Raw genomic sequence first — 24,042 nt, forward strand, 5'->3', positions numbered from 1 at the left:
CACAGCTACTCAACTCTGACCTGATAGCTCAAAGAAGATGCAGAAAAATATGTTAGTGAATGAGCATGACTGTGCTTTTATAAAACTTTGTTTACAAATACTGGCAATTGGGCCTATGGGCTGCAGTTTGCTGACCCCTGTTTTAAGCCACTAAGTTTTATTAATTAATTAATTAATTAATTAATTAATTTTTATCATCTTTATTGGGTATAATTGCTTAACATTGTTGTGTTAGTTGCTGCTGTATAACAAAGTGAATCAGCTATACGTATTTAAGCCACTACGTTTTAGAGTGGTGTGTCACATGACCAAAGATAACTGAAACAGCTTTATTTGAAATAAAAAATCAAGCTACTAGCTAAGAAGTATTTCTACAAGATCTCTCTACAGAGAATCTTTTAGGTTATTGTATAGGAATAATTTCATTTATAGTTACTGCAACCAGTGAAATAGACTGATGTGATTATTACACTCATTTAACTAATGAGTAAATAAAGGTTCAGCAAGTTTGTTTGCCCAAGATTGCATTGCAAAAAGTGGCAGAACCAATCCCACGTTCCTTCCGTTCAAACTTCTTAGCAGTATGCTAATACTGTGTTATTTTAGCAGGGAAGGGGATTGTAACAGGCCTGAGAGTCAGGGAAAAACAGGCAAAGGGGAAGAGACACAGTCTTTCCATTAACCAAAGGAAGCACTGCCCTGGGAGAAGCTAGCGAAGGCTAAGCTGCTACTCACCCTAGGCCTGCCTTGGAGAAGTAACACTGTGAAAGAATAAGAAATCAGGGCTTCCTTCAAGCATGGTACGCAAATGACCTCCGATTGAGGTGGGCTTGGGGTTGTAGACTCAGGCAGAAGACATAGAAAAATACATCTTTCTTGGCTGACAGTAAGAAGCAATGCACCTTTATTACTGAACAAATTTTTTTTTTTTTTAAATCAGAAAGAATGACAGGCATAGCAACACACTGAGATCCGTAGACAGTGTCAGTGCAAGTGAGAGTGAAATGGGCTCTAGGTGACTCTGTGCCCCACTGAGGAAAAGTTAACTAGACATAGACACATGGGCAAAGGCGATCTGAAAGGGCCAAGAAGAAAAATATCATAATATGCTCTTTTTCTGTCCTTTCTTTTTCTCTTCTTTTTTCCCCCTTTTTCTTTTCTCTTTCCTTCCTTCCTCCCTTGTATATTCTTATCTCCTTTGTCGAAAATTAATGGACCACATAGGCATGGGCACCAAAAGCAAAGGCAACAAAAGCAAAAATAAACAAGTGGGACTACATCAAACTAAAAAGCTTCTGTTCAGCAAAGGAAACCATCAATAGAATGAAAGGCCAACCTATGGGATGGGAGAATATATGCCTCCCTCCCTCCTTCCCTCTTTTCTCTTTCTTTCTACAGACTTTCCAGAAGGAATGCAAGAAAAAGTCCCCAGATGCTTCAATCAACTTCTCAGAATTTTTTTTTAAATGGTTATTGCTGGGGTTCAATCCCTGGTCAGGGAACTAAGATCCCACAAGCCACAGCGCACGGCCAAAAAAAAAAAAAAAAAAACAGAAGAGCATTCCCTGTTTAAAAAAAAAAAAGGAGAAAGACAAAAGGGTCAAGAAGATGATGACAAGGAGAAATATGAAGAAGATGAAGATTAAAAAAAAAATAATGATGATAAATAGTGTGGTTCCAGGGCAGGTTTTTTCTTGTCTGGAAGTATTTAACTACTCATTACATAACCAATTTTAAAGAAAAAAAAAGGGGGGGGGGGAATGTAAGGCCATATGATTTATATGATTTGTTTTTAAACTGGACACTGTACAGTGTCTATTCGTGTTTGTAAAAATAACGTACTATCAAGTGTGTCTTTAGATAGCCCTATCCTTAATGGTATTTTCAATAGCTACTAACCTTGCCTGATTGAGTACAGGGGTTTAAATTAGCACAGAAATTTAAAGCAGGTTTTATTGGTACACAGCACAAATTAATTACAGATAGAGTTGGGTATTTTCCCATTTTCAATTGTCTTTGATTCAGCTTGTTCAAAATAATTGTTGTTCTGTTACTTGTATACCACACTGTGATTGCAAATTAATAATAATAATAGTAGTAATAGTAATGGTTTTGTTGATAACTTGATATTTCTAAGTAAATGCAAATGTTTTAATTAAAATAAGTTAGAAAAAAATGATTTCTTCCACATTTAGGTGAAATTAAATAGGCGATTAAATGGAAGAAAATTTGAGAAAACAACAATACATTACAGTTAGATTCATAGGATATGGTACAAAGATAAGAGCCTTTGAAGATTGGATATGGACACAACGAAAATGTTAAAGAAAAAAAAGATTGGTTATGAATCCTGACCACTTGCTAATTGTGGGAATTTAGGCAAATCTCTTAATTTTGCTGAGCATCATTGCCTCTGTAGAAATGGGTATAATAATGCTTACCTCACAGAGCATTTACATGGATTAAATGAAATAATCAGTGAAAGTATCCAACCTAATATCTTGCGTATAGTAGGCATTTTCTTCATTCCCCTTCCATTTTGCCCTAGTCCTTCAATTTTTACCTCAAAATGGAGACTCTTGATGCTCAAAATGAGTATGGTAGGCCCGTAGAATTTATAGATTTCACATACACAATTACAAAGGCTAATTTTAATTAAGAATCTGCCTGCCAATGCAGGGGACACGGGTTTGGGAAGATCCCACATGCCACGGAGCAACCAAGCCCGCAAGCCACAAGTGCTGAAGCCTGCACGCCACAACTACTGAAGCTCGTGCGCCTAGAGCCCGTGCTCCACAACAGGAGAAGCCACAGCAATGAGAAGCCTGAGCACCACAGCAAAGAGTAGCCCCCGCCTGACGCAACTAGAGAAAGCCCACGCATAGCAATGAAGACCCAATGCAGCGAAAAATAAATAAATAAATTTTTAAAAAATTTAAAAATTAAAAAAAAAGTATGAAGAGTTCACATAAGTATTTCAGTTATGATTTACTGCACTGTGCTGGGAAGGAGGGGAATTATATACTACATGCCATGGTGACATTAAAGGGTCTATAATTTAAGGGAATTATGATCAGCAGGAGACCAAGAATTTAGCAAAGCAAGGCCCACAACCTCCTTACCTGCTGCATGACTTGTTCTAGGTACCATCTCCCCATCATCTTCTGCAAAATAATCTCTGTGGAGAGAAACACATCATTAATTAATGAGATACCACCCCACACAGTGTCCAATCCCTGGGTGGCAAGACATCTATTTTTATTTATTTCTCCACAATCATTAAGCTAGTACTATGTATCAGGGACAGTGTTAAGTGCTGGAAAGACAAAGACAAACCCCACAGGAAGGGTTTCTATCCTCAGTAGGTATTTGTAGAGACAGCCATTGGACAAACAGTTCCACAAGCACTGAATTACTATTGTAGCAAGTGCTATGAAGGAATATGCAGAGTAACTTAACTAGTAGAGAGACTCAGAGAAACTCAGAGAAAAGAGCATTTAAATTGAGATGAAGAGAATGTCAGCCAGATGAAAAATGGGAACAGAAGAGTGTTCCATCATGAGGGAACAGCAAGGACCCTGAGTCAGGGAGGAACTTGGCCTGTTAGAGGAACAGAGAAAGCCAATGTTGCAACCAGACCATGCAGGGCCCTGAGGGATGGGGTAAGGATATGAGTTTTATGTGCAGGTCAATGGGAAACCACTGAAGGATTTTAAATGAGGGAATGAATGGTAAGTGACCACATTTAGACTTTAGATCATTCTGGCTGTTGAGTGACACTGTGTAGAGGGAACAAAAGTAGATGGGGATAGCAAGAAGTTGTGATAGTTTTAACTAAGGGATAGAATAGGAGAAATGGAGAGAAGCAAAAAAAAAAAAAAAAAAAAAAAAAAAATCAAGATATGTTTAGGAAGTAGAATTGACCTAGAAAACTTGGAAAACAGACAAAGTCTATTAATGGAAATGTTAAAAACACCACGATGCAGTAGCCAGAGGTGTATCTGGTGTGTCCAGCACAGTGAAGGCCACCATTCCTAGCACAGAAGGGGAAAAAAAGTCTCAAAATGTATTAACAAATACTTGTGAAGCACCTACTATGTTTTTAGGCACCAGTTTTAAGCTCCACAAATGTAGCAGTGAACAAAACAGACCAAAATGCCTGCACTCATGGAACTAATATTACAGTAAAAGGAAACAAAAAAGCAAAATGTACAGTAGCAATTGGGGAGAGATACTATAAAAAATTAATGTAGGGAATAGAGGTAGGGAATCCTGGAGCTATGGGGAGGAGGAGGGGATTGCAATTTTCAGGAGGCAAAGTTTCTCTGAGAAGCAATAATATGAGTATTTGGGCAGAGTCTTCTAAGCAGGGGACATCAAATGCAAAGGCTCTTAGGAGGGAGCATGCCAGAGCAATTTTTGAACAACAAGGAGGCCAGTGTGGCTGGGCAGACTGAGTAGCAGGAGGTGTGGTGAAGGAAATAATAGGAAAGTTGGGCAGAGGGCAGATTGTATAAAGCCTTTGGGACATTGAGAGAAATTTAGTCACTGGAGTCTTGTGAGTCAAAAAAAGAGGTGAACTGAGTGACGAATGTTTTAAAAGGTCTGGCTAATGTTTTGACAACAGACTCTCTGGGTGGGGAAGGCAGAAACAGAGAGGTGATTGCAATAATCCTACAGAGAGATGCTTTCAACATTTAGCTTATTCCTTAAACCCTTGGGTACTCCCAGTTAGTTGTTCTAAAAATAATTATATTGCCAGAGATTTAGAGGGCTTCTCTTTTTAAAAGCCAGAAGACATTCACAGAAAGGCGGAAGAGAGCCTGGCATTTATTTCGAAACTGTTGGTGTTCTTTCTTCTCTGCCTCAGGGCTGGATCTTGGCATAAATCTTCACTTTGTTAAGTTCCAGATGGACATGAAAGTACCAGACAGGGCACGCTGGACTATACCCACCACCTGGTGATTCTTTATTAGTCAAAAGCAGATCACCAGCTTGGGGTTCTTCCAGGCCCTCTGTCTCTTCCCCTTCTCCACTTCTCATTAAAAACTTTCCCTGAGAGTGAAGAAGGAAAGAGATGAATGTACTACTTATGGATTTCCCTCTGTTGAGAAAAAGTAGGGCAAGGATTTTGAAACTATCAGCTAGAACAATATCTTGAAAAATTTGTGGGGAAAAAACTTATAATTAGCTGCTGCTATTCATGCATTGGATGGATTCCTTTGTGCTCAGCCCACAGACCTGGGTAACTGTGTATCTGCTGTCAGGAGCAAAGCCATTCCTCAGGCCAAATTCAGCCCATCCAACATGTTTGATTTGGTCAATACAAGGTTGATCCATTTCTAACTTCTCTTGCAAAATGAATGGGTCTGGCAATACTGGGCCTGCCTTCCCACACAGAGGGATAACCTGCTGCCTTTAAACAGAAGAGACTTGTTCTCCAGTTTGCCACAGTTCCCGTCACTCCCTCTTCTTGTAATCCCAGCTCGTGCGCTCATTTATGATACTAGCCTGGCTCCTTATAGGTCTCTGAGGCTGTCACCCTGGTATAGATCAAATGCAGACAAAAGTTTCATTTCTGCTTTAAGACACTGTCTTGGGTTACCTATTGGCTTCAGTACACAATTCATTAATTTGCGATGGCAGGCTACTAAGGGGCTTAAAAGTCACTTTTACCTCTGGGCTTCAGCTTCCTTAAATATGTGTAAAAGACATGCATGAATTTCTAAGGTTCCTTGCAGTAATTACACAATTCTATTCTCCTAGATGCTAATAGTATTAAAACCCATTTTAATACTTTCCAAGGATGGGGGAACTTTCCAGACATGATCTCATTCAATTCTCCTTGCTCCGAAGAGTCCACATTCTAGACCAGGAGCAAGTTACAACAAGGCGATGCATATGCCACAAGATACTTCACCTTCTCCCCAACCCCACACTCACCCTGAGCTGGCTGCCTGCCTATGAAGCAATAACCAGAAGGGTAGAGAGGTCACTTTGGATGAGTACTGAGTTAATGGGCTTTCTGTAGTCTCAGGAGATATTTAAAAAATCACTTTAACTCTGCTAACAGCTCAAGTTCCCTCTCATATTGCCAGAGAGTGGGGCTCACTCAGCTGCTCCAAAAGGTTGGTAAGGAATTTGATGCTCCCCCAGAGAAGGGGCACATGGTGAAGAAACACAGGGTATAATATGTCTAGGGGATTGCAATTTGTGACAATATCTGATAAACCAAAGTGCAAAGAGAATCGGGGTATGCTAGAGACAGACTCCAAGCCTGGCCACACACACACACACACAGAGCAGTAACAGATGTTGGTAAATTTTTCTCTATTACCCAAGCCCAGAAAAAATTGTATACCCTTGTCCTAGTTTCTCAAATTCAAGTGTTTCTAGTTTTTTTTTTTTTTTTTTATAAAAAACATCAGTCAATGAATGACTCATGCTCAGCTAGCATGTGGTTCACCAGGGCACTTACGGCTCTCCTGCAGAGATGTACATATATAATCTTTCCCCAAAGATACTCCTATCTTATCAATATGTGTTACCTGCATGTTTTACCTTACATGTTTTTCTTGTATAAATGAACTAAACTCTCCCTCAGTGAGCCTTATCTTTTTGCTCGCTACCTCACCAATGTGTCAATACTGATACAAATTCCACTAAAATCATACTTACTAATTTTTTTTTTTTTTTGGCTGCACTGCACAGCACGCAGGATCTTAGTTCCCCGACCAGGGATTGAACCTGCACCCCCTGTAGTAGAAGCTCGGAGTCTTAACCACTGGACCGCCAGGGAAGTCCCCATACTTAACTAATTTTTGCTGAGACACTCTCTTGCTTAATTTGAAGAACCAAACATTTTCCAAGTACAACCCACCTACCAGCTGTTCACCCACTTAATTTCTGCCTGGTGTACTACCCACATTTTCCTGACTTGCTGATAAGGAGCTCTGAAGATACTGGACCCAAACAATACATCAACATTCAATATCCCACAGTACTAGCTTTTCCTACAGCTTTCCAGGGTGATTAGGTTGAGGATGATCAGAAAACAACTGCTCCTCTCAGAGCTATCTATCTGCTACATTCTGATACTCTGATGCTGTCAAACTCTGCTCTGGTGATTTCTTCCAGTAGTTTTCTAAGTATGGTAGTTTCAATTACATTAGGACTAGCCAAGCACTCAATTTTGCTTTTCTTGAAAATGGCCATTCATATGGCTCCTTTCCAAGATGTGAGCGGCTCACTGGTCCCACTAGTCTGGTCTCTCATAACATTGGGAGGAGGGGTCGAAACTTGGGTCCTTCCTTACCAAAGGGTAACACCAAGATGCAGTCTGCAGAGGGATATTTTCTATAAGGCAGCCATAGACCACCCTTTGCAAACTGCGTATTTGGTGTTATTGCCTTGTGTTTTGGTCTGTTTAATTTGTGGACTGAGAAAAGCAATGGATTGTGTTAATGGACCATATTATTCATGAGCAAGGGCAAGATGGCAATCATACAACTTCCACATTACAAAGCAGGTCTGCAACAAGTCTTTGAACACTACGAGATACTAGTATCGCAGACCAAAACCACCCCAAACTGTATCTAAGGAGTTGTTGTCTGTCGAGGCCCCATTAATTTCTTTTCCTTGGTCAGCCTATTAAGATGACTAACCTAGGGCTACTTCTTCCCATAAGCGTGTCCAAACCCCCAAAGGGGCAGTTGCTTTTTCAGGCTGCCTCCCCAAGGCAATCACATACACTCAGGTCATCGGGGCACCACACAGTCTGCCCCCACCCCCACTTTATCGAGCGCCACCACCCTTCCTTCACGGTGAGGCTGAGGGACAAAGACCATCTCCCAGAGGCACCTTCTGTCTCTCAAACTCCTTCTTATATGGCTTTCTTGTTATGAACAAAAGTTCAGGAGGAGGAAAAGCAATCTGCCATACCAGCACTTAGAGGAAAAAACTGGGCCTTGGTTGCTAGTTTTTCGTTCCATTTCATAAACATTTATTGAGAAGTTGCTTGTATGACAAGCTCCGAGATCATAAAGGTGAAAAAGAAATGCCCTGAAATCAAGGTGCTCAGAGTTGTCTACTGGGGGAGGTGGACAGGATTCAAAGAGAGAATGAGTAGAAGGATGAGACTGAAAACAGAAATCTCAGAACACAAATGAGACAGCAATTAATTTTGTCCCGATGAGGAGAGGGGGGTCTAGGAAACCTACAGAAAACAGAGAACACTGAATTCAGGCCTTGGAGGATAGGTATGAATACATAAGGAAACATGACAAAGGCCCCAAAATAGGAAAATAAAGGGTGTGTTCAGGGCTTTATTTTGCTCCCCCCCCCAACCTGAGTAAGTATTAACTGCTCCTCAGGACCCCTTCCAACTTCCTTTTTACCTTTCCCCTCCTCAAGCCTTCCTCCCCCAAACTCTAATCCTGAGGCAGGAGTATTAGGGGGAGCCAAAGGGAAAACCAGTTCTTCATCTACACTTCCCTCCTCAAACACTACATCTTCATCTAACTACTTAGAATCCCTAAAGGTGATTTAAAATAACGTCAGCAAGAAAGGTTTAGGACTAAGATTTATACTAGAGTAAAAATGTGTACAGATAGAGGCTATACAGAGTAGCAGAGAATCCAGAGGAGTGAAAAGGCTGGGGGTTTACGATGGTAGAAAATACGAGTGAATATCTTCCTTTTTTAAAATTTCTTACTATTTTTATACTAAAAGGTTAATTCTTCTTTAAAAAGTTAAGGAACATATTCTGATCTATTTACACTAGTCTTCTTTTAAGGCCCTTGATAAAAGATAAAATACGTAAGGGATTAGTCTCAGTGTGGCCGTCTCAGATAGTGGGGGACAGGAAGATTGCTCAAGTTTGCTGTTTACTGGGGCCCAAACACACACCCTGTTCTAATTCCATATTTTTAAAGCTCGTTTGACAGGAATTTCCAGATTCGGATTCAAATAAAAGAAATCTTTCTAATGTTCAAGCATCTCTTTTTCATGTTTTAAATTTATATCCACAATCAACCCTTGCAGATATAAAAGGGCCAGAAGGACAAGGAGAACTGTGGCCTACTTTCTTTAATACGTGATTTTTGAATGGTAGGGTTTCACAAGCAGTGCCAACTTAGAAACAAAGACATCCACAGGTAATAGTCTTCAGACTGCCTGTGCGTAACTTTACAGTTCCACGTGTTTTCTTACACTGGAATTTTCCTCAGCACTCATCTTGAATTAAACGACCGTTATCATTATATTGTGGACAACCATCACCACCCACCACCATTTATTGACTGACTGATACTTTCCAGGCATTATCTCATTCAATTCTCACAAAATTCAGTAGGTACTGTTACCCCTATTTTACAGATGAGGAAACAAGAGGCCTAGAATGATGAAGTAATTTGCCCAAGATTATCCAGCTAGTTGGTGGTAAGCCTGAACTTGAAAGCTGTATCTGTCTGACTCCAAACTTCTACTCGTCCAATATGCCCTATTTCTACCCACACTTTTGCCAGGAGCCTCCTTTGTACCCGCCTTGACTCCAGGGAAATGACCCCTGAGAAAGTGAGGTAAGGGAAGTGTGGGCAATGCTGCTGTGGGGAGGAGATGCAATTTAGACTCAAATTCTGACACAGATTTGTTTCTTGGGACACCAACTCATCCCCAATACATACAGAGTTCACAATGGAGTATTTGAGTACTGGTATAACAGACGCCATGTGACAAATGAATTAAAATCCTAAAAGGGAAGTGGCAAGTATGACTTTTTACATAGGTTCTATCCTGAAAAGTGAGTCATCCACTATTTTATACTTCCCTATCTCTACCCACATTCCTCCAAATATTCACGCCTCCCCTGAATCCTTTCTGTGATAACACTTGGCATTGTCCCTAAAAGGCAAAGGGAATAAGCTGACAGCCAGGAGAGGCAATGGAAATAGACACAATCAAAATTGGGAAGGCCATTAGTGAACAAGCTCTGAGACTTCTCAGATCTCTTTTTCTCTTGCCAAGAGAGACACTGAGTATATCTTCTCCGCTCCAAATATTGCCAATATCTCCCATTTGGCAACAGAATTGCAAAAACACACATTCAAATGCAAATAGGGTAGAAGTCACAGATGCAGAGCACAAGACGGGAGTATAATAAATACAGCGAGATTATAATTTTTTTTCTCATCTCAAGACCTATCATTATAGCCTCTGCAAGCTAGAATGCTTAACTGGCAAAGCCCCTCAGAACAGAGAAAGCATCACTTGTGAGTCTCCCTCTGCATGCTGACTAAGTGTGAGCTGACTTGGCATGGATACAGTAACATCCACTTTTCTCCAGTACAGGCTGCAATTACACCCTTCACTCAACAGGATCTATTCACTGAGCGTGGCCGTGGCCAGATGGATCTCTGGGAGGCAGTTTTCTGTAGTGCTAAGTCCTCAATAGCTACCAGGAGCTACAAGCATCACTGTGCATCTGCAACAACTTTGAGTTTTATGACTTATTTTCCTCCTGCACTGTCTTTATCCTAAAAGGAACTAACATTTTTCATGCTGCTATTCCTCAAGGTTCAGAGAAACCTCTTAATACTATAAACAGATAAAAGGCAGTTCAAATAATTATTTTCCTCACTTTGCCTTATGAGGTTATTAGACATGCAAATATCTAATAAATTCTCTGCCCTGTCCCCTGAATCAGCCAAGACACTGACATCACGCTTTCAAAAGAGATGTGAAAATAATCTTCTCTGAATTCAGCCACATCACTCAGGGATGGTATATGGTCCCTCCACCTACTTCTAAAACTTAGCTTGTGCTTTTTACTCTTGGTCCTGGCAATGCAGTTTTCATTAACAACCACTATTCACAAGGCACTGGGGAATCCCGAGGCTGTGGCTCAGTCTATCTCAGAGCCCCTGACCAAACATCAAGAGATAGATGATTTTTTTTTCTGTTTTCACCTAATCTTTTATTTGCATAATCTTTTACTTTTTCCTTCCTTTATAGTGCCTGGTTTTAATGATTTTTAAAGAATTATGTGTTCTTTCCAGAAATTTTGGAAAGGAGAAAAGTGTACAGGAAAAAAATAAAATAAAAAATGCTACCACTTAAAGGCAACATTGAGAAAGATTTTCATGTATTTCTTTTTAGCTGTTCTTCAGTTTATATGCCTGTGTGAATTCCACAAAATAGAAATAACACCGAACATGCAATTTTGCATCTAGATTTTATTCCTATTATTGAAATCAGAGGTTTTGAGGATTGCACTTTTAGGGGAAGATGAAGAGTCAGGGGAGGAGGAGAAGGGCTGCCCATTAACCTGCTCGAGGTTAGAAAGAATGAATCTAGAGTCTTCCTTCTCAGTGTGGTTTTACAATGTACTGGAACAAAGCTTATAGAATCCCAGAGGATAATAAAATTAACTGAGGGTTACCAAGGGTGGGGGACTGTTAAGGCAGTAAGAGATTCTAAAGCAATGCTGAAAATGATTCGAATAGCTGACCCTGAGGTCTCGGGTCAGTAGGGAGATGAATGAAGAGCAGATGGCCTGGAAGATATGAAGGAGTAAGTGATAAGGTAAACTGAATATTCAGAAAGAATGAAGAGATGGAGGACTTGACCTTGTGGTCAGGGAATATAATTTCAGTGTTAAGGATCCTAAGGATAGAGAACTTGGAGTGAAGATGAGCTACAAAGGATGGCTGTGTTCATGGTGTGCTGAAGTGAATTAGAGTTAAGGAATTGTGAGGTCAAGTTACAGCAGTAATATATACTTGTGCATTGTGACCTGTCTAGAATGTCAGCACCCTGAAGGCAGGGTTTTTGTATCATTCGCTATCAGGTACCCAGCATTTAAGAAGTCTAGATCGTAACAGGAATTTGATGTATATTTCTTAAACAACGAATAAATACAATTTGAATGTACAATGGCATCAAGATTTGATAACCTGCTGTATCCATTCCGTAGGAAAGAGACACCTACCAAACAGATATTCACGTAAGCCTTGCAGGAAATGTTCTCTAGAAAGTTCTTAACTGAGGATCTGCTATATGCTAGAAATATTGTAAGATACTGAAGATTTAGAGACAAAAGACGGTCCCTTCTTCCAATAAACTTAAAGAGTATGTAAAATACCAAGTAAACTAACTAGCCACATGCAATAACAGAGAAGGCAGAGTGTGCTCTGGCTATAGAGAACATCCAGAAGTAGGTTCCAAAAATAATTCCAAAAGGAGATAATGCTGAAACTAACCTCTAAAGAATAAACAAAGTTATCCTAGCAAAGGCAAGGCTAGGTGTGTAGGCGGGAACAACTGGTATATTAAGGCCCACTCACAATAATTTTAGCTCAGGATGAGTAAAGAGACACCAGCTCCCTAGGTCTGCTGGCAATAACTCTGCCCCCAAGGCACCAATAATCTGGAAATCTATAAATAATGCACAGAAGAATCTTTTCTAAGACCAACTCAGTTCCAAACTTTACATGTTGTCACTTGGTAGAATAAATGTAAATTTCTTTCTGCTATAAAAACATATACTGACTTAGCTTTAAAGCAGCATATAAGGGGTATTATCCACAATCCCATAACCAAATACAGCATCAATTTTTTCCTCTCCTTGCAATAGACATCCTAATATGTATGCAGAATTTTGAAGTAATTTATATCCACTTTTACTTTCTTATATTGAAATTTTCTGTTTATCATTTCAGGAAACACTTTAGGATGGTAACAGAGATTAATAGCAATAGTGAAGCACTTTACTCTGGAGAGGCTAAAAGTTGAGAATGTTGCTACTGATTCACCTGGGATTATCCTAGGATATGCCATTTTATGTCAGTGTGCCTCCACTTCCCCTTCTGCAATATAGGGACTCAGGTCTTGAAAAAGATATTTAAATGGAATGAAATATCCTTCATTTTAATATGAGTTATATGAGTCTAAACTCTGAGCAATTTGCAATGTATTTTCAAGAACTAGAAGTGTTTGACACAGTTATTCTACTTCTGAACATCTATCATTCAAAAATAATCCCATGGAAGAAGATGCCTTATGCACCTAGAGTTTATCAAGAATTACTTATAATAGTTAAAAACTGGAAACCTAAAGGACTCACTATAGGGTAATGATTAAGTAAAGTATTATAATATGACATGACATGTTATTCCACATCATGAATAATAATGTTCCACATTATGAAGTGGAAAATATATTCTCAAATTGTATGAAGTGCTAGAAATTACTCAATTTTCTTTGTCAGTCAATGCTTTCTATATATCAGCAGTTATTGCTTCTTTACACTCTTCTACCTTGGCCAGGATAAGTAGACACCAGGTGCAGGTTACCTCTTCCCTAGTTGGCCTTGGAAAAGCAAAGGGAGAAAGAAGTTTCTGCAGAATGGAACACGCAGAAAAGGAGATAATGAGATAATGGAGATAATGAGACAGATTAAGGGAAAATGTATTAGAAACTACTAAAATGCTATGAAAAATACAAGTTGTTGTTGTTATAATAAATAGTCTATGACTAGTGAAGTGCTTCAGCCATGAAAAAAAAATAAAATTCAGATCATACTTGTCTTGATGATCATAGAGCTCAGAAGATGTCCTGAGACAGAGGAAAACAAGTCCTCAGTGCTTCTGGATGTTTTAAAATAGAATTGGATAGAGCTACCTTGGGTCACCATGACATCTCTTTTATTCTGGACTTTTTCTTCTAACTTTAAATGCTATTTGAATTTTTGCCAGGGACAACTTGTGGAATGTTCTGAGCCCAGTTTGGAATTTTATTTATAGAATAAAATTTCAATTTCTCTGCCCATTTCAATAGGAGCAGTGTCCCAGTGCATCTACTGAATGGATGGATACTCCACACAGCCTTGTATAAATTACCCCTGAGCCACCCAGAATGCAGAGGGCCCTGTGATGAGGGTCAGCCAACTTATCCTTTCAGAGACAGAAATAACCATTTCCCAGACTTCTGGTATTTTACATCCAGCCTTAGCATGTAAGCTGCAAGAAGAAGAAGGGGGTCCAGTCTGATCTAGTGTATAGGAAATAAGAAAGTGGGAGTGAAAGCACTGATTGAGATAAATTTCTCAAGCCTAAATCCAAGTATAGGCCTATTTAAAAGCAGATCAGAGTTGCAAAGTCAGAGATTTTCCTACCCCAAATGCAGAAAATCAATCACTAGAAGTGCTGAATGTTAAATAGGAAATCCAATATCCAAACATGTTTCAGTTATAGAATTACGAAAAGGAGCATTTTCCTAATAAAAAGCGCTGTATGCAAAGCTGCAGCACCGCTGTAAGCAAAGATACCAGAATCAACCAGACCTTCATGCTCCAATGCCTGCTTAACCTCTCTACCTTCAGCTGCCACATCTATAAAATGGGGAGAAATGCCATCTCTGGTTGTAACTATGCGTTAGTAAACAGGACTCTCTGCTAACTCACCACAAATCCAAAGAGAAATAAATGTCCTTGCTTCTTTTAGGCTGAGAGTTAATACTGAGCAGAATAATTGCAAATAAGCTTTAAAGGGGTATCTTTTAAATGCAATATAACTGGGATAAATGGGCATTTTGTCTTACTTGAAGGCTACACTTTAACCATGTGGGAGAGGAGAAACAAAATAAAGAATTTTTAAATTTTGAGACCTAATCACTATTTTTCTTGGATGTTACTTCCCTTCTCCAAATGTTCACAGGCATGGCAGGCAAATACAATTAATGCTTGCATTTTATTAAATCAAATTACAGGGTAAGAGAAAACAAAACAAAACAGACTAATTAATTTGCTTTCCTTTCCTAAACTTCAATCTTAAAGGTAGCCCCTAAATAGTTCAAGTTCTCTTTTTCTTGAGTTGTTTGTTCAGGGAAGTTGTATAAGGTTCATATATGATTTATCTGACTTTTATTCAGCTTTCCTATATGCTAGAAACAAGAAAATGTCCATGTAAAAGGGGAGAAGAATTAGTAATGCCTTTTCCAGCACTTAACAGTGTGGCAGGCTGAATAGGGCTCTCCAAAGAAGTCCACATTCCTAATCTCTGGAACCTGTGACTTTGCCACTTTCATGGCAAAAGGGACTTTCAGATGTGATTAAGGATTTTGAGACGGTGAGATTATCCTGGAGTACCCCATTGGGCCCAATGTCATCACAAGGGTCCTTGTGAGAGATACACAGGAGAGTCAGAATGAGAGAGGAGGAGGTGGGATGAAGAAACAGAGGCTGGAGTGATGCCATTGCTGGAAAGGGACCATGAACCAAGGGATGTGGACAGCACAGAGGCTGGAGTGATGCCATTGCTGGAAAGGGACCATGAACCAAGGGATGTGGACAGCCTCTTTAAGCTAGAAAAAGGCAAGGAATGGATTCTTCCCTAGAGCCTCCAGGAGAAACACAATCCTGCTGACACCTTGATTTTGCCTAGAAGACCAATTTTCAGACTTTTGACCTCCAGAATTGCAAGATAATAAGTTTGTGTTGTTTTAAGCCACTAAATTTGTGGTAATTCGTCATAGCAGCAAAAGGAAACTAATACAAACAGGGATTCTGAAACACTCACACTGCTCTAGGGAGTTGCTAGTCCAGATAGATGAATGCTAAACCTTTAGAGCAGCAGAAGCTGTTTGCGTGGTTGATACTAGACTAACGAAGCAAGCAAATCACCTCCATCATCAGGTTCCTCATCACCTCCATGAGTATATTCCTTTGACAACTCTTTCCCAATTCATGGATAGCAGTTCAGTTAGGGACCAAACTAGCTTATTAATTCGCTATTCCAGAAAAAACCATGCTCTCTCCAAATGATTTAACCAAAGAGTCTGGCAACAGTCAGGCAACATCCCTGGGAAAAAATACTCCCATTGACTTGTAGAGGGCAGATGATATACAGCTGGGAGTAGGAGATATTTAAGTTTGAGAACTCAAATACTCAGCACCCTGTCCTCTGTGGGTAGACTGAGCAAGATAAAGGATATGGAGGCTCATGTGAAGAACCCCTCAGAGAGGGGAATTTCCAGAACTGCCAAGAATGAGATTTGGGAATGGAATCATAGTCTTAAACTTATTCATAAGCTTAATCACAGTCAGGATAAGTAGCTGGGTTCAGAAGCAACTCAGAAACCAAGTCGCCTACAAGACTCAATTCAAGTGAAGCAACTAAGAAGAATAGGTTTTGGAATTAGATAGTTCCAGGCTATATTTCTTCCTCAGCTGTGTGTGTTACCTGGTCAAATTTTTAATCTGAACTTCAATTTTCTTGTCTTAAAAATGACTATAATAACATTTACTTCAGACCTCATAGGGTTGTGAGGATTAGGTGAAATAAAGTACACAAAGGGATTAACACAAAAGCTAACAAATGCAAGCTTAATATAAATGGCAGCTTTAGAGTTAATTTTTATTCCACTGTGCTCCCAAACCGCCAATGCATATGTCTGCCTTAGCCTCTATTAGAATTATAGACAACAAAGTCAAACCCTCAAAGGCAGGAACCGTCTCTCTCATTCATTGTTTTACTCTTAGCATTCAGCACAGTGCCTCACCTGTATTGGGCTCACATTTAAAATAAATGTTTATGAACTGATCTTAGCTTCCAGTTAGGAAGTATCTGAGACATCAGTTACGATATATGATTACAGGATTTTTCCATCTGTGACCCACTGGGTGGTGAAATAAATTGAGTCACACAAGCATTTTTTTTTTTAAAGGAAAAGAATAGGGTGGGGAAAGATCAGAGTACAAAACACATAGTAAGCTTAAGTATTGCTACATGATACATTTGTTTCAGTTACATATGGGAGTGTACTTGGTTGTAATGTAAATACCTTTCTTTTTGAGGGTAGGGATAGAAGAAAAGTGTGAACATAATGACTCTTCTACTTCAGCAACATTTGTTATTTTCTGTCTTTTTCACTTCAGCCATTCATTTTTTTTTTTTAATTTATTTTTGGCCACGTTGGGTCTTCGTTGCTGTGTGCAGGCTTTCTCTAGTTACGGTGAGCAGGGGCTACTCTTCGTTGAGGTGCGCGGGCTTCTCATTGCGGTGGCTTCTCTTGTTGCAGAGCATGGGCTCTAGGCGCGTGGGCTTCAGTAGTTGTAGCACATGGTCTCAGTAGTTGTGGCTCGCGGGCTCTAGAGCACAGGCTCAGTAGTTGTGGCACACGGGCTTAGTTGCTCCGCGGCATGTGTGATCCTCCTGGACCAGGGCTCGAACCCCTGTCCCCTACATTGGCAGGCAGATTCTTAACTACTGCACCACCAGGGAAGTCCCCATTTCAACCATTCTGATATGTACATAGTGGAATGGCATTGTGGTTCTAATCTACGTTTCCCTAATGACCAGTGATGTGGAGCACCTTTACGCTGTATCTCAGCCCTTTGAATATCCTCTTCATAACCACTTTAGAAAATTATTTGGAAGTATCTACAAAAGATGAACATGCATTTCCTATTACCCAGCAATTCTGTGTATTTACCCAAAAGAAATGTGTGCATATGTTCACCAAAAGACATGTACAGGAATGCTCATAGCAACACTATTCATAATAGCCCCAAATGCTCATTAACAACAGAATGGATAAATACATTTGATATATCTACACATGACAGAATCCTATATAGAAGCAAGAATGAATGAACTACAACTACACACAATGTGGAAGATTTGCACAACATAAGATTGAGTGAAAGAAGCCAGATACGAAAGAGTACACAGTGGATAATTTCACTTACATAAAGTTCAAAACCAGGCAAAACTAATCTATTGTGTTAAAAGTTAGGATAACCGCATAGCACAGGGAGATCAGCTCTGTGCTTTGTGACCACCTAGAGACCACCTAGAGGGGTGGGATAGGGAGGGTGGGAGGGAGGGAGATGCAAGAGGGAAGAGATATGGGAACACATGTATATGTATAACTGATTCACTTTGTTATAAAGCAGAAACTAACACACCATTGTAAAGCAATTATACTCCAATAAAGATGTTTAAAAAAAATAAAATAAAATAAAATAAATAAATAAATTGGAAAAAAGAAAGTTAGGATAATGGTTATCCTTGGGGTCATGAGGGCTTCAGGGGTGCTGGTTTTATTCTCTTTTTTGATCTTAGTGCTCATTACATGGGTATACTCAGTTTGTGAAATTAATTGAACTATAAACATATGATTTGTGATTTTTCTAACTTATTTCTGAATTTGTCTGAAATGGCTATATCTAAAGTTCAAACAAGTTAATAAATAATACTTTGTTTTAAGTGTGAAAAACACTGATAGAGAGCAAGAATCCCTGATACACTCACCCTCATTACCATCAAGTGGTCACCTAGTGTTTGCTTGAATAATTATAGGCAAGGTCAGGAACCTATTTACTGTCCAGGCAGGTCACTTGTGAGAAAGCTTTTCCTTTACAGTAAGCCATAACTTGCATCTTCATAACTTGCTCCAATTTGTTGTACTGTCCTCCTAAGAGATTCCAAATTGATCTAACTGACCTAATCCCTCTACCACCAGCTGCTCTTCAAATATTTGAAGGGAGCTACCATATCCATGTCCCCACCCCAAGTCTTTACTTCTCCAGACTAAAGAGCCCCAGGTCCTTTGGTCACCCCTCAGGTATGGTTCTCAGTCCCCTCGTGTCTCTTGATTGCACTCCTTTTATCTAGTGATGCTCGGAACAGAGCACTAGCCTCTAGGAGAGGCCTGTGAAGAGCAGAAAACAGCAAAAAGTAAATCTAGAGAGTGAACTTCTTATCAATACCCTCTAATCTTCAATATGCCCTTTCTTCCAAGTTCACATTATACGGTTCTCTCCTGTTGAACAATCAGCTAAGATCCGCCAGGTCTTTTCCAAAGTACTGTTAAGCCCCACATTTACCTTCTGTGTTAGTACAGTCTGCCCTCTGTTAGGACTCAGAACACGCATCTGGCCCCGCTCCAGTTCTCCAAAGCTAAATCTTGGAGATGGAGGCCTACCTGTTACGGAAACACCTCTGAATAGCCTTTCCATCACCCTCCCCCCTTAAAAACAAAAATGAAGTCTTTGTCTCAAGACATCATCTCTTATCCTTGAATGAGCCCCATTTTAAAGTATATTGGGGGTGGGGGGGGGAAGCAACGGGGCATGGAGGAAACACAATTCCACCGTGCATCTCCAAAATCTGACCTAAAATCAGCTGTCACCCCGACCTCGACAAAGCCTGAGCAATGACGGGCACCCTGGTTTGTTTCTTTCTCCTTTCCTCTCCCAGCAACAGTTCCAGCTGGAGACGCTGGAGATGAGCATTGCAGGCTCTGCTCACTCAGTCCGTTGCCTTTGTGTGACTAGTAGAGGTTGAGTAGGAAAACATGTCAGGGTGAGAAGGAATCTGATATTTTTCAAGATAGCTGAAATCAAAGGTATCTCTAAGGAAAGACCTGGGGGAATCCCTCTCATCTGTGGAATAGTTATAAGACAGAGAAACATTTCTACAAAAACTTCCAGGCAGCCTCATTGGATATCTTTAACATCAAGACTAGGTGGAAGGGAGATTCACTAAGCAGGAAAACACCAGAGAACAGAACATGTGCAGGAGGACCAAGAGAAGTAGGCCGGGAATTAGGGAGGGGGAGGCAATCGAAAGAGAAGCTTTCAAAGGCCCCTAGCGGTGAGGGGCGACCTCTCCAAAAGGGCGCAAGGGCAGGGGTGGGGTGGGGTGGAGGGACACCAAATCCGGAACGTGGCGGGGGTCGGGGGGGAAGAAGCAGCTCACCTACCTTGTCCACGTCTGCTCCATTTTCCAGGCGCTGTCCTTACTCGCGGGGCGCTCCTCACCCGGGAGTGGAAGCAGCCTGGGAAAATGAGAAGCCTGGCCCACGATCCTCCAGCGCAAAGAACCTTTCCTCCCCAGTTGCCTCTTTCTGTGTCGGCGAAGAGAGAGCTCTGCTCCCCGCTTTTTTAGAAAACCGATTTGACGTGGCCAAACCTCCAGCTAACGGTGCTACGGACACAAGGGAGGGACTGTTCTCAGTAGGAAGCTGGACGTAGAGCGGAGCGGCGCGCGGAGCTGTTTTGGGAGCTGGGGCCAGAGGCAGCCCGCGGTGTGCGCACACACTCCGAGGCTGAGACACGACTGGCTGGCACGAGTTGCTCTGCACCAGCTGAGCTGTCAACCGCGAGGGGAGGCGGGGCTCCCCACAGCCAGTGTGCTGGGGCCGAGCCGGCCCAGGTTGCACGCCGCCTGCCTGAACACACCCTTCCTTCTTCCCTGCCTGGATGATGTTGGCAGACGACCAGGGAGCTTAGAGGCCTCCATACCCAGCCCTCTGTCCCTCGCCTGTCCCACTGAGGGGCTTTGGAAAAAACCAACCAACAGTCGGGAAAATTTGGAGAGGATGTCCTTTTGTGTGCCTGCATCACCCCACCCACAGGTAACCTCAGAGCCAGAGCTGGAGTCTAGGAAGGTTTTAGGTGCAATCCTGGGTGAATGCAGATGCAGACACTAAATGATCATAGGACATGATGTTATTTTCTTAGAGATCTGATATGTTAGTGTCACCACTGATGCGGAGACCAGAACCTTCCTCAGTAAGGGAAGCAGCCTTACAACACCTTGCAGCCTTATTAGCTGCCTCCATCTCAGACATCCTGCTTTTATAGTATTCTCTCTCCCTGGGTTTCAATTTCCCAAGCACAGAGGCTACTGGGCTCTTCCACTAGCTTCAAGAGGGCAGAGGGTTCCTGAACTTCCCAGAATGCTAGAAAAGCTTCAAGACAGTGGCCATCAGGACCTAGGATCTTCCCTATAACTGTTCTAAGATCATGGAAAAGGGCTCTTTGGAGATGGTGCTGCCTGAGACCCTGTATCATCTATTTATGTAACAAAGTTTAGACATGTCAGACATGCTATAATTAAAGGGCTTACAGCCTTGAAGCTCCTTTTTAGCTCTAAAATAAAAACTTTTTATTAAGTGACATAATCACTGTTATTATTAGCATTACCACTGACCTTTTTTTTTTTTTAATTTACAGAAAGCTTTATAGTGCCCACATGTGGCAATGTTGACTTAGTTGTATTCATTTCACAGATGATAAATTTGAGACCAAAAAGGCTGAAGGTCTCTGTTAAGGCTCTGATACAGGCCATCTTCTACATGGTGTGGCCCTGGAGACATGTCCTCTGAAGAAAAGACCAACAAGCCTTCTCTAGAATGAATTGATTCTCTCAGGTAGCCTAAGAGTTTAACTCAGGAAGGACCCTAGCATGCCTAAGTATTGCTGAGACTATGGGGAGCCTGTATTCTTGGGGCAAACTATCATTCTGCCTCCCATCTCTTGGGTTAGTTCCCCTAATTATCAGTACAGAATTAGGGTTGGGAGGGCAGGGTAACATTAAAACATTTGAGAGTTCAGAAGAAATGTCTGAAAGGCCCCTAGTCTAGAACCCCCCAACCTCAACACAACTAGTACCTAAGACCACACTGCTCCTGAGCTTAGAATGTTTCCAGGAAATGTTTTAAGGTCCAGATTGACCTGATTGACAAGGTCAAGCCTGTCCAGATTGACAAGGCTTACAGGTCACTTCTCTAGAAAAAAATCTCCTGCTGCCTCTGAAGCCAAAAAAGAAAGAAAGAAAAAAAGGGGGAGCAGGGAGAGTCAGAGTTCCATCTTCCATGCTAAAGTTGGTACTATATTTAGTTTTGTCTCGAATCAAATTATGGGCTACTGAGTTTGGAGAGGAACTCTGTCTACAGCCAGACATGTGCTGCATTCAAGAAATTATAGCACTAACTAGATAAACTGTGGAGTCCCAGAAGTGAGGCTAGAAAATATGCTTATTCAGTTTTAAAATAACTTGTTTACTAAGTTCATAACACATTCATTGTAAAAGATTTGAAAATTACAGAAAAGTATATAGAAAGTAAATTATCCATAATACCCAGAGATAATCAATGTTGAAAGTTTAATTTCCTTCCAGTCTTTTAAAAATATATCATTTAACCCAAATGCTGACTCTCTCTTACAATATAAGAGTATATTATTGAAAAAAGAATTTTTTTTTGTTTTTAAAATTAAATGTATTGTCAAAAGAACTAACTTTTTGTCTTATATTTTAAAAGAAAATATTCACCCACATATCCACTCCTCCAGCACAACAGTTTAAATTTCTCCATATTCCCTACAATTATTATCCATATATATTACATACCTATTTGTATAGTTACAATTACGTACAGCTTAGACATGTTTATATCCTCTTTTTTCATTTATTAGATATTTGTCCCTATTGTTAGAGAATGTTCATATTTATTATTCTAATGATTGTATATTATATAAATCAATATAACCATAGTTTACTTAATAATATTCTATTACTGCATAGTTATGCTGTTTCTAATATTAGACTCTTATACACAATGCCTTAATGAAGTTTTCCTACCTTCATTATTTTAGTCTTTTGAATTATTTCCCTAGTATAACTTCTTAAGGTATAGGAATTTTAGGATAAAAGGACCTTCTAATTTTAACATATTGCACAGCTTCAAGAGCACTAGGTTTTATCATTTTAATTTTTCCTTATTTAATAGATAACAAATAACTTAATAGTAATAAGGTATTTTAGATATGTCTATATCTATTTATATAGTATATAAATAATTTAATATCATCTCATTTTACTTTATATTTCTCAGAATACTAACTAGTAAGCAGTATTCCTCTTTTATATGCTTACTTGAAAACGATTATCTGTAGTAGCTAGTCATGAAATCCTGCTGTGTTGAGTCATTGTATTAGTCATCTTTTTGCTGAAACAATGCTGCTTAACAAAGAGCTCCCAAATATCAGCATTGTACAACAAACATCCAGTTCGACTCAAGGATCTGTGGTTCAGGTATGGCTTGGTTGGGCATGGGTTCAAGTCTGCTTCATGTAGCTCTCATTCCAGGACCCCCACTGAAGAAGCAGTGGATACCTGGGGAATATTCTTCTCATGGTAGAGTACAGGAGTGTAAGAGAGTTGGCAGAGACTGTGATGTCTCTTAAAATCTCTGCTCAGAATGGGCACATTGTCCCTTCTGCCATATTCCATTCCCCAAAGTAAGTCACATGGCCAAGTCCAGAGTCCTTGGTGAAGAAAAGTACACACTGCCCACAGAGTGCAGAAGGGGTGAGTATTTTGGAACAACAATAAAAATCTACCAGTTACTGTCAATTTCCACTGTTGTATTGATCCTTGAAGACAATATTTGTCAAGATGAAGTTTTCATCAACTGGGGTCTCTGAGTGACTCTGACGATCAGTGTTCCTGCTGGCCCAAATTGAACATGTGGAATGAGCAAGAAATACATTTTTGTTGTATTAAGTTACTGAGATTTGGGGACTATTTATTACTGCAGCATAATGTGGTCTATCCTGACACACTTTTAAAAATTTTTTTCATTTCATTTTATTTTTTAACTCACTTTGAGACCAAGGCAGAGAGAAGACTATAGATCCCATGGATCATTATGGTAGAAAGTCACACATCTTCCTTTTTGCATATCTCTCCCAGTTTTCTGGATTAGAACTCAAAGAATCTGGATAGATAATGTTGATAAATTAAACCAGTTAACGTTATTCTTTCCTGAGTACACTGCTTTTGAAATGGTCAATTGATTGTGCTTCAGGAAATGTCTAAATTGATGATAAGGGACAAAAAATAGGAAAGTATCTCTGTCTTCATACTCAGCTCCAAATACTCCAGTGGTACTTTTACCTTCCATTTATTTAGTTTTTTAAATTTCCTTTCTCTTCCTTCTCCCCAGCTGGACTCTGGGTAAAAAGGACTATTGAAATAGATGGAGAGATATACCATGTTCCTGGATTGGAAGAATCAACATTGTGAAAATGACTATACTACCCAAAGCAATCTACAGATTCAATGCAATCCCTATCAAACTACCACTGGCATTTTTCACAGAACTAGAACAAAAAATTTCACAATTTGTATGGAAACACAAAAGACCCCGAATAGCCAAAGCAATCTTGAGAACGAAAAATGGAGCTGGGGGAATCAG

At 40.1% G+C, this 24,042-nt stretch overlaps 1 protein-coding gene and 1 long non-coding RNA gene across 5 annotated transcripts in view; both read right to left on the bottom strand.

Annotated features, from left to right (window-relative positions):
• Positions 1-24,042, bottom strand: part of PDE4DIP (phosphodiesterase 4D interacting protein) — a 213,658-nt gene that overhangs the window by 163,793 nt on the left and 25,823 nt on the right. For all 4 annotated transcript variants that reach the window (XM_082368435.1, XM_082368438.1, XM_082368437.1 and 1 more), the window contains exon 2: positions 3,123-3,178. In XM_082368435.1, coding sequence (XP_082224561.1) covers positions 3,123-3,178 — 56 coding nt within the window. The remainder of the gene's footprint in view (positions 1-3,122; positions 3,179-24,042) is intronic.
• LOC309617591 lies at positions 15,142-23,811 on the bottom strand. Its single transcript, XR_014238069.1, has 2 exons — positions 19,762-23,811; positions 15,142-17,435 (listed from the first exon to the last, which is right to left on the bottom strand). It is a non-coding gene; the product is annotated as an uncharacterized lncRNA (long non-coding RNA).

Source organism: Balaenoptera borealis (genome assembly GCF_965194805.1).
Source record: "Balaenoptera borealis genome assembly, chromosome: 1".
NCBI lineage: Eukaryota > Metazoa > Chordata > Mammalia > Artiodactyla > Balaenopteridae > Balaenoptera > Balaenoptera borealis.